The 12,645-nt window shown below is 33.8% G+C and overlaps 1 protein-coding gene across 1 annotated transcript in view; it reads left to right on the forward strand.

Annotated features, from left to right (window-relative positions):
* Positions 1–7,263, forward strand: part of EPHB2 (EPH receptor B2) — a 402,338-nt gene extending 395,075 nt beyond the window's left edge. The window contains exon 16 of the mRNA XM_053690188.1: positions 2,296–7,263. Within this exon, the coding sequence (XP_053546163.1) occupies positions 2,296–2,404 (109 nt within the window). The 3' untranslated portion in view covers positions 2,405–7,263. The remainder of the gene's footprint in view (positions 1–2,295) is intronic.
* The last annotated feature ends 5,382 nt before the right edge of the window (positions 7,264–12,645 follow it).

Genomic DNA, 12,645 nt, shown 5'->3' on the forward strand with positions numbered 1-12,645 from the left:
TTTATGTGACGGATTCATTCAGGGAAACCACGTGCCTGCTGTGAATGTAAGTGCCCCAATAGACATTAGAGCTCCAGTAGTCTGCCATCTGTCTAATTTCTCTCTGGTTACATCCCCTGCTGGTTAAAGGGACAGTCTACTCCAGAATTTTTATTGTTTAAAAAGATAGATACTCCCTGTATTACCCATAACCCAGTTTTGCATAAACAAAACGGTTATTAATATGCTTTTTACCTCTGTGATTACCTTGTATCTAAGCCTCTGCAGACTGTCCCTTATTTGACAGACTTGCATTTTAGCCAATTAGTGCCCTCTCCACGGGGCGTGAGCACAATGTTATCTATATTGCACACATGAACTAACACCCTCTAGCAGTGAAAAACTGTCAAATGAATTCAGATAAGAGGCGGCCTTCAAGGGCTTAGAAATTAGCATATGAGCCTACCTAGCTTTAGCTTTCAACTAGGAATACCAAAAGAACAAAGCAAATTTGATGATAAAAGTAAATTGGAAAGCTTTTTAAAATGACATGCCCTATCTGAATCACGAAAGTATAAATGTTTTATTCAATTACCCCCCAAGGCTGAGAGAGTTAGAGGAAACTTTGTGTGACCCTTTCAGCCTCTGGGGCTAGCAGTGCTTAGAGGGATTAAGCTACGTTAGAAAGAAATACAGCTCAGATATTCAGTCCCTGCGGTAAAATTAATGTACATATATTAAACATAAAGTGAAAAACTCGCAGTTGTTTTCAAACTTTGTACACAAGGAGTATAATTCACATCTCTATGGTTGCCATTTGTGAAATATGTTGTCCTAAGTTTGGTCTCCCTAAAGGTAAAACGTAAAATAACATTAAAAACGATCTTCATGATAAGCACAAGAAAAATGAAACCATAAAAACATACTTTTCCAAAAGAACATACTGACGTAGGCTCACGAGTGTGCACTTGTCTTAAACATCTCTTGCTTTTGTGTAAAATTGTGCATGTCCCACACTCCCTAGAGAGTGCAACAAGACGTTTCTATATTCTGCAAATGCCACAAATTAAATAGCTGGTTTTCAGTATTTTGACAATCTAGGGTACAGATTTAGCTTTTTGGCGTTTCTATAGAGTGGGACAAAGTACAATTTTTACACAAAACAAAATATGTTTAATGTCCTATTAAGCAGTATATGCAGCAGTGTTTGCAACAATGTTTATTATACATTTAATTCTCAAGACACATGCACACACAGTCTTTGTGTGTGTGCATGTGTGTGTGTCTTTGTGCATGTGTGTGTGTCTTTGTGTGTGTTTATGCCAGTGTGTCTTTATGTGCATGTGTGTCTTTGTGTGTGCTTATGCCAGTGTGTCTTTGTGTGCTTGTGTGTCTTTGTCTGGATTTGTGCGAGAGCCTTTGTACATTTCTTTGTGTGTGTTTATGCGAATGTGTCTTCTGTGTGCATGTGTGTCTTTGTGCGTCTTTGTGTGTATTTATGCGAGTGTGTCTTTGTGTGCATGTGTGTATTTGTGAGTGTGTGTCTTTTTGTGCATGTGTGTCTTTGTGTGTGTTTATGCAAGTGTGTCTTTGTGTGCATGTGTGTCTTTGTGTGTGTTTGTGCGTGTCTGTGTGTGTGTTTATGCCTTTGTGTGTCTTTGTGTGTGTGTGTGTGTGTGTCTCTGTGTATGTTTGTGCATGTCTTTGTGTGTGTTTATGCAAGTGTGTCTTTGTGTGAATGTGTGTCTTTGTGCGTGTTTATGCGAGTGTGTCTTTGTGTGCATGTGTGTCTTTCTGTGTTTATGCAAGTGTGTCTGTGTGTGCATGTGTGTCTTTGTGTGCATGTGTGTCTTTGTGAATGTGTGTCTTTGTGTGCATGTGTATCTTTGTGTGTGTTTGTGCATGTCTTTTTGTGTGTGTTTATGCAAGTGTGTCTTAGTGTGCATTTATGTCTTTGTGTGTGTGAGTGTCTTTGTGTGTGTGTCTTTGTGTGTGTGCGTGTGCATGTGTATCTTTGTGTGTGCTTGTGCATGTCTTTTTGTGTGTGTTTATGTAAGTGTGTCTTAGTGTGCATGTATGTCTGTGTTTGTGTGTGTGTGCATGTGTGTCTTTGTGTGCATGTGTGTCTTTGTGTGTGTACGAGTGTGTCTTTGTGTGTGTGTGCACTTGTCTTTGTGTATAAAACAGAATAATTGCTAGCTCCTAAATGTTTGGGTTGCTCCTTAGATTTAGAAAAATGAGTTGAGCTCTGATATAAATATTGGGTAAGGTTTACATATAAGTATTTAATGTTGATATGTGTTATTTCTTTTGTAGGGATATTTTACGAGTAGGAGTAACTTTAGCTGGGCATCAGAAAAAGATCCTCAACAGCATCCAAGTGATGCGAGCACAGATGAATCAAATCCAGTCCGTGGAGGTTTGATAATGAAGACTTTTTGTCTCCTGATCCTCAGACTTCCTTACGTCTTTCAACTCCGAGCCACCCTTCTTTCCCCACCTGGTACGATGAAGTTCCACAGTTGCACCTTCTGCAGACGGGTCACCTTTCTCCCACCATGGATCTGTCCACAGAATCCATTTCCTATCCCCACTAGATGAACTCCGACTTCTGGAGTGTTCCTGTGTTAACAAAACTCTTGGCCAAAATTCCAGGCAAACGGATTAGGGGGAACTGTGAAGAATATTTTTGAAAAGTAAAAAAAAAAAATTCAATAATAATTTTAATGAAAGGAAAATAAAATCAGTAACAACAAGGGCTTGAAGAAATCAGCTCAGAGTTTGAAAAAAGGAGACAACGCATTACAGTGTTCTCCTGCACAATAACGAAAGCAAATTATCTGTATGAAATTTGCTGCAGCATTTTTTTTTCTATTGTTATTTTTTTTAAGAAAATGGATTAAAAAGACTGAGTGGGCACACTCACATTGCAACAATCTCCTCATGCTGATGGTCTGTGGTGCCTACATTTAACCTCTCTGGTTGAGGGGGGTAAATAATATTATACAGAGGGGAAAAAAAGTTGAAAATGTATTATTTCCATTAAATGGACCAGATGAATCTGAATACAACTCTTCATCTTGAAGATATTACAGAAACAAAGCAAAATAAAGGCTTTTTCTGTGGAGTAGGAAGACGCCTTTGAAACCGTTAGAGTTTGCGGACTGTAAGACAATTTAGCTTGTGTTTTTTTCTGACTTTGTGAGGGCCCCCAGCCACACCTCAGTGACATCTCATGCATATCATGTGCACACGATAATGATGTCATCACTGATTGCCAATGACGTCTCTCCAAGGACTTCCCAAGTACAGTCTGTTGTAGGTTTTAATTAGACTCTGACATGTAAAAAGAAAAATGTTTTGTTGTCAATGTTGTTGTTTCAGAATCTGTTCCTACTTTGTTTGTTTACACCAATTTGAATTTTTTTAAATTGTTTTTTGAAATATCGGTACTCAAAGTTTGAAATTGCTTAAAAAAAGACAAAAAAAAAATCAAAAACATAATGGACAATTATCCTTTGAAAAGGGTTTCTGCTTGGTACTTATCAACATCCTAAAATGCAAATGGCTTTTTTATGCACATCTATCCTCTCTGTGGCTATCGGTTCATGGGAAGTCCACTCCTACTTGGTGTCCCATCACCTGGTACAAGACTGGAATATGGCTATCTGACTTGTGAGGCATGCTCCTCAGGGGCGTTCTTTTCTTTTCTCCCTACTCTTGTTTGCGGCTTATTATATAAGCTTTCCAAGTTGTGTGATGGCCATAGCACGTGAGAAACTGAGGACTAAATTAACCCCATGGGTACTGAGATAGCACAGCCAATGCCTTCTGTTTAATTTTAATTTAGTTTTGTTTTGGATTTGTTTGTTTTTTATCATTTTTGGTTGAGCTTTTATGAGATTGATTGACCTTACCATCTTAGGCACTTTACTGAGCTGTCCCATCCCTAAGATTCTGAGAGGGTTCACAGTTAAAATTTGATACAATGATATTCAGCTGCTAGAAAAGATTGCTTGTGTTTTTATGTTGTTTTTCTTTCCATATTAGACTGTATCCACTGTGATGTGTGTGTTGGGTACAGTCTAACCTGGATGCTGGTTTTGGAAGGGTATTTTTAATGCTTCCTAGACTGAAAGACTTTTTTTATTGCCTGTCCCAAGTCTGTGCACTGTAACTAACAACGAGACACTATCCTGTCCCAGACATAAAGCTTCAAGCTCCAATAATTACTCACCTTAAACATAACTAGCAGTTAATCTTTTTATAGCTTTTAGCAAAGTGGAAAACACTACACTCCAAAAACTCCACACTCCTCTTAATTTCAGTGGCTCAGTACAGTCACGATAAATAAGGACCCTTTTTGGGTAGACTTTGGTGCCATTATGTGAAATACATAAGTGGTATTTGTAGCCTTGTTCCCACGTGTTCTCATGAGACTGAGAGTTCAGCACTTACTAATAACAAGCTACAAGAGCTAAAGAATAACATTAGCCCAAATAAATCGCTAAGTGACCTTGAGCACAAGGTTGTTGTTTTTTTTTAATTAGTTAATATCCAATGTTTAAATTATGAATTAATATAATAACATATCACAGCCAGATGATACTGGGTTCTCCTTACCAACATGAAGGCTCTCTTGCATAAGGTTACTTCTCAACAGCTTTTCTAGACTATAACTAAATTCAACTTTAATGTTTGTTTCTCATTCATTCGGATAACACATTTTTTAATCAAAGTGAAATTATCCTGTAAAACGTTATGTAGTAGGATTTACTGACCAGAGGTCCCACGGTCTGCATCAGTGGCAACCACTGCAGCCGCCCAGCCTAGTAAGCATCTCCACATTGGGGAAATCAGATTGGTTAATCAGCACAGTTTCAGATGGAACAAGCATCAGCGACAGGTTCATTTAAATCTCTCCTCACATAGGCGATACTTTTATTTGCTCATATATTTGCATTTGAGTTCTGAGTGAGCACCAGGATTTGCACATTATTGTGAGTTGTGATTGGCCAACTTACAAACACAAAAAAACCTCAAGTCTTGGGGTAAGTTTTATGCTTTCTGCATTCAAATTAACACAGAGAAATATATTAGCCTAATGCAGTGAGTAAGGTTTTACATTTAAAATAAAAGTTGGAATAAGAGCCACATTCACTGCCAAAATTACAATTGTTTTATAATATATAAGTTTATTTCTGTTTTTTTAATATATATAAATTGATCTGCCTGTGTTACAGTATCAAATATTGCAGGCTCATGAAATGTTAATTTGCTGTATTCGGTACATTTCCAGCCATCATTAACGTTAATGTAAGTTTCCAGTTTTTACAAGATTAGGGAGGCTTTGAAATCTTTATAACAAAGTCTTTAGTTGCATTATAGTCCCATAAAGTATACTATTAGCAAACTATGTTCCTTAAAGCAGGGACATATTTCATTTTGTACAACAGATTCCTGTTAGCAATATAACAGCGCTCCACTCATAACAGTTACAAACAGGAGAAGGTAGATTTTGGGTACTGAGGATGGTCCAATATTCTGTATAAAGCACTCCGTCCACTGACAAAGAGCATTGCCACTATTACTTATTATTTATCTTACAATATGGCTACTGGCTGGTTATGGGTAATAGGACAGCGTAACATGCACAGTATTTACAATTCACTGTGAATTTAGTTTCAGTTTATTTGAGGCTGATCAACACCATGATTAAAAAACAAACTGAAATCATCTATCAAGCTTGTGTTCTGCTGCTGGAGTTTAATGTAGCCTGTATTGCTGAACCTACAAAGTCATTAATGACCGGGTTTAAGATACATTGCAGAGCACAGAAGAATTCCTTTTAAATGCAGAATAGTTCTTACTTTCCTTTTTTGTCTGTGTGTTCAGTAAAATAAACCAGTTGTCAGAGAATCCAGGTTTTGTCAGCCTCCCATGCAGACGGCGGGTCAAAAACTCTGACCTTGAATCTGTGGACTTGACTTCAGACAGATTCAGGGTCCCTAAGGCTAGGCGATCTGAGCTTTCTGTTTTTTCAGCTTGGCATATTGCAGCTTTAGCTACACGTTCCTTTGTTAACTCTGTCCTAAATAGCATTTACATTCAGTTCTGACTGCACAGTAGGATCCAGGAACGTTTTATTGATCATCTGCACGTATTTGCCAGAATAGTTTTCGTGACTGCCATTAAGCATGACATGACTATGTTTACAGTAATCGTGTGACTGATAGTCGCACACCCAGGAGAAGATGGCCTCTTTGTACTGTGGCCTTTAGATTAATAAATAAAATCTTGTTATTTAGCATAAATAAGTCTATTTTCGTCACTTTACCAACACTGACTTTACATCCTAACGCCTCAGGTTTTATTTTTAGAGGCGTATTCTTACAATCGTACCAGCACTTGCAAGCCAATGTGAGGAGCATATTTTCTCTTCATTGTGGACTATAAAGACTGTGACCCCAGACAGATCTGGACTAACCTTTGTACAACTGTCTGCACTTGAAAGTATTGCTCTTCTTCCTTAGAAAACCTAATGATTTTTTATTTTGTTACCCTCATGAACGCCACAACAAGCAATGGAAATCAAGTCAACACTGTGACATTACTAATCTGTCAGCTCCTTCCAGGAATCTATGAAAATGTATGCACCCAAAACCTTGTCAATAGTTAAAATAAATACTTTGGTTATAAAACAATTCATTTGTTGTGTACCTGCTCGTGTGAACCAGCTGTGGTTGATTCATAACGTGCAGAAAACTTGTTGCGTTCAGCAAGATCCCGTTATGTGCCACAGTGATCATCTGTTTAAGGATGAAGCGTATTATTTAAATCATTGTCTCACACTTTCATTTCCAGTGCTTTAACGTCAACGAGTGGACTGTGTAAATAATAATGTATCATACAGTGTTGTCGGTGACATTTGTAGGCACAATGAATCTCCACTGCACCAGCGTCTTCCGGTATACCTTGTATAGGAATTGATGAACAGAGTGGCGAAGAGTGCGGAAACAAAGCCCTTTGTTAGCTTTCATATTTTATTTTTTTCTCCATAAATCTGTAAATCATGATTTCATCCTGATGCTGTTCAGATCAGTCACAAAACCCAAGGACACACTTCTAATGAGACTGATCTTGTTCTAATCATTTTATGTTAAAAATTCCCAAAAATACAGAACGTTTGATAAAACAGGGAGAGAAGAAACAGAGGTTTCTATGTAGCTTTGTAGATCATCCACATTACACATTTGTTCATAAATAAACTGTGACTTTTTGCAACTTGTATTTTTTCAGTGTGCTCTGTAGAATTTTACTGGCTCAGTATAAACATACAGGAACAGAAAAACAAATACCAGGTACCAGTGTATATTTCAACATGTCTTGGTTCTGATGATAGAAAACACTTCCCTTTGGCACGTATCTAGGGAGCCACTTTTCTTTTATTTATATATATATATATATCTGTAAATACAGTGTATGCGTATATATATATATCTGTAAATACAGTGTATGCATATATATATATATATTACTGTAAATACAGTGTATGCGTATATATATATATATATATCTGTAAATACAGTGTATGCATATATATATATATATATATCTGTAAATACAGTGTATGCGTATATATATATATATATATATATATTACTGTAAATACAGTGTATGCGTATATATATATATATTACTGTAAATACAGTGTATGCATATATATATATATATATATATTAATTTAAATACAGTGTATGCGTATATATATATATATATATATATTACTGTAAATACAGTGTATGCGTATATATATATATCTGTAAATACAGTGTATGCGTATATATATATATATATATATATATATATATATTACTGTAAATACAGTGTATGCGTATATATATATATATATTACTGTAAATACAGTGTATGCGTATATATATATTACTGTAAATACAGTGTATGCGTATATATATATATATATTACTGTAAATACAGTGTATGCGTATATATATATATATATATTACTGTAAATACAGTGTATGCGTATATATATATATATTAATGTAAATACAGTGTATGCGTATATATATATATATATATATATATATATATTACTGTAAATACAGTGTATGCGTATATATATATATATATTACTGTAAATACAGTGTATGCGTATATATATATATATATATATCTGTAAATACAGTGTATGCGTATATATATATATATATTACTGTAAATACAGTGTATGCGTATATATATATATATTACTGTAAATACAGTGTATGCGTATATATATATATATTACTGTAAATACAGTGTATGCGTATATATATATCTGTAAATACAGTGTATGCGTATATATATATATATATATATCTGTAAATACAGTGTATGCGTATATATATATATATATATATTACTGTAAATACAGTGTATGCGTATATATATATATATTACTGTAAATACAGTGTATGCGTATATATATATTACTGTAAATACAGTGTATGCGTATATATATATATATATCTGTAAATACAGTGTATGCTTTTATATATATATATATATATATATATATTACTGTAAATACAGTGTATGCGTATATATATATATATATATTACTGTAAATACAGTGTATGCGTATATATATATATTACTGTAAATACAGTGTATGCGTATATATATATATTACTGTAAATACAGTGTATGCTTATATATATATATTACTGTAAATACAGTGTATGCGTATATATATATATATATATTACTGTAAATACAGTGTATGCGTATATATATATTACTGTAAATACAGTGTATGCGTATATATATATATATTACTGTAAATACAGTGTATGCGTATATATATATATATATATATATATATATATATATTACTGTAAATACAGTGTATGCGTATATATATATATATATATATATATTACTGTAAATACAGTGTATGCGTATATATATATATTACTGTAAATACAGTGTATGCGTATATATATATATATATATTACTGTAAATACAGTGTATGCGTATATATATATATATATATCTGTAAATACAGTGTATGCGTATATATATATATATATATATATTACTGTAAATGCAGTGTATGCGTATATATATATATATTACTGTAAATACAGTGTATGCGTATATATATATTACTGTAAATACAGTGTATGCGTATATATATATATATATTACTGTAAATACAGTGTATGCGTATATATATATTACTGTAAATACAGTGTATGCGTATATATATATTACTGTAAATACAGTGTATGCGTATATATATATATATATTACTGTAAATACAGTGTATGCGTATATATATATTACTGTAAATACAGTGTATGCGTATATATATATATTACTGTAAATACAGTGTATGCGTATATATATATATTACTGTAAATACAGTGTATGCGTATATATATATATATATATAACTGTAAATACAGTGTATGCGTATATATATATATATTACTGTAAATACAGTGTATGCGTATATATATTACTGTAAATACAGTGTATGCGTATATATATATTACTGTAAATACAGTGTATGCGTATATATATATTACTGTAAATACAGTGTATGCGTATATATATATATATATATTACTGTAAATACAGTGTATGCGTATATATATATATTACTGTAAATACAGTGTATGCGTATATATATATATATTACTGTAAATACAGTGTATGCGTATATATATATATATATATATTACTGTAAATACAGTGTATGCGTATATATATTACTGTAAATACAGTGTATGCGTATATATATATATATATATATATATTACTGTAAATACAGTGTATGCGTATATATATATATATATTACTGTAAATACAGTGTATGCGTATATATATATATTACTGTAAATACAGTGTATGCGTATATATATATATATTACTGTAAATACAGTGTATGCGTATATATATATATATATTACTGTAAATACAGTGTATGCGTATATATATATATATATTACTGTAAATACAGTGTATGCGTATATATATATTACTGTAAATACAGTGTATGCGTATATATATATATATATTACTGTAAATACAGTGTATGCGTATATATATATTACTGTAAATACAGTGTATGCGTATATATATATATTACTGTAAATACAGTGTATGCGTATATATATATATATATATATATATATATATATTACTGTAAATACAGTGTATGCGTATATATATATATATATTACTGTAAATACAGTGTATGCGTATATATATATATATATTACTGTAAATACAGTGTATGCGTATATATATAGATTACTGTAAATACAGTGTATGCGTATATATATATATATATTACTGTAAATACAGTGTATGCGTATATATATATATATATTACTGTAAATACAGTGTATGCGTATATATATATATATTACTGTAAATACAGTGTATGCGTATATATATATATTACTGTAAATACAGTGTATGCGTATATATATATATATATATTACTGTAAATACAGTGTATGCGTATATATATATATTACTGTAAATACAGTGTATGCGTATATATTTCTCTTGTTAAGTGTATCCAGTCCACGGATCATCCATTACTTATGGGATATTAACTCCTCCCCAACAGGAAGTGCAAGAGGATTCACCCAGCAGAGCTGCTATATAGCTCCTCCCCTAACTGCCATTACCAGTCATTCTCTTGCACCCAGCAACTAGATAGGTCGTGTGAGAGGACTATGGTGATTATACTTAGTTTTATATCTTCAATCAAAAGTTTGTTATTTTAAAATAGCACCGGAGTGTGTTATTACCTCTCTGGCAGAGTTTGAGGAAGAATCTACCAGAGTTTTGCTATGATTTTAGCCGGAGTAGTTAAGATCATATTGCTGTTCTCGGCCATCTGAGGAGTGAGGTAAACTTCAGATCAGGGGACAGCGGGCAGATGAATCTGCATAGAGGTATGTAGCAGTTTTTATTTTCTGACAATGGAATTGATGAGAAAATCCTGCCATACCGATATAATGTCATGTATGTATACTTTACACTTCAGTATTCTGGGAGAATGGTACTTCACTAGAATTACACTGTAAGAAAGACATAAAGCTGTTTAATAACTAGAGATTATGTTTAACGTTTTTGCTGGAATGTAAAATCGTTTTCATTTGCTGAGGTACTGAGTGAATAAATGTTTGGGCACCATTTTTCCACTTGGCAGTTGCTTAAATCTGTTTTTTCTGTCAGTTTCTGTTCTCCCTCACTGCTGTGTGTGTGGGGGAAGGGCGCTTTTACTATGCATCAAATATTTCAGTCAGCAACTCATTGTATTCCCTGCATGATCTGGTTCATCTCTACAGAGCTCAGGGGTCTTCAAAACTTATTTTGAGGGAGGTAATTTCTCTCAGCAGAGCTGTGAGAATTATAGTTTGACTGAAATAAAAACTTTTATTCTGTAATTTGTTTCCTGCTTTCAGAAATTGTTATCTTTGCTAATGGGATTAAACCTTTGCTAAAGTTGTGTTGTTTACAAGGATTGAGGCTATAACTGTTTCAATTTATTAATTTTTAACTGTCATAGATCTTCTGTGCTTCTTAAAGGCACAGTACATTTTAATATTATTCTATTTGAATTGTATTTCCAAGTTGCAAGTTTATTTGCTAGTGTGTTAAACATGTCTGATTCAGAAGATGATACCTGTGTCATTTGTTGCAATGCCAAAGTGGAGCCCAATAGAAATTTATGTACTAACTGTATTGATGCTACTTTAAATAAAAATCAATCTGTACAAATTGAACAAATTTCACCAAACAACGAGGGGAGAGTTATGCCGACTAACTCGCCTCACGTGTCAGTACCTACATCTCCCGCTCAGAGGGAGGTGCGTGATATTGTAGCGCCGAGTACAGCTGGGCGGCCATTACAAATCACATTACAGGATATGGCTACTGTTATGACTGAAGTTTTGGCTAAATTACCAGAACTAAGAGGTAAGCGTGATCACTCTGGGGTGAGAACAGAGTGCGCTGATAATATTAGGGCCATGTCAGACACTGCGTCACAATTTGCAGAACATGAGGACGGAGAGCTTCATTCTGCGGGTGACGGTTCTGATCCAAACAAACTGGATTCAGATATTTCAAATTTTAAATTTAAGCTGGAAAACCTCTGTGTATTACTAGGGGAGGTGTTAGCGGCTCTGAATGATTGTAACACAGTTGCAATACCAGAGAAAATGTGTAGGTTGGATAAATATTTTGCGGTACCGGCGAGTACTGACGTTTTTCCTATACCTAAGAGACTTACTGAAATTGTTACTAAGGAGTGGGATAGACCCGGTGTGCCGTTCTCACCCCCTCCGATATTTAGAAAGATGTTTCCAATAGACGCCACCACACGGGACTTATGGCAAACGGTCCCTAAGGTGGAGGGAGCAGTTTCTACTTTAGCTAAGCGTACCACTATCCCGGTGGAGGATAGCTGTGCCTTTTCAGATCCAATGGATAAAAAGTTAGAGGGTTACCTTAAGAAAATGTTTGTTCAACAAGGTTTTATATTGCAACCTCTTGCATGCATTGCGCCTGTCACGGCTGCAGCAGCATTTTGGTTTGAGTCTCTGGAAGAGACACTTGAATCAGCTCCATTAGAT

The sequence above is a fragment of the Bombina bombina genome, chromosome 8, assembly GCF_027579735.1.
Source record: "Bombina bombina isolate aBomBom1 chromosome 8, aBomBom1.pri, whole genome shotgun sequence".
NCBI classification, from domain to species: Eukaryota; Metazoa; Chordata; class Amphibia; order Anura; family Bombinatoridae; genus Bombina; species Bombina bombina.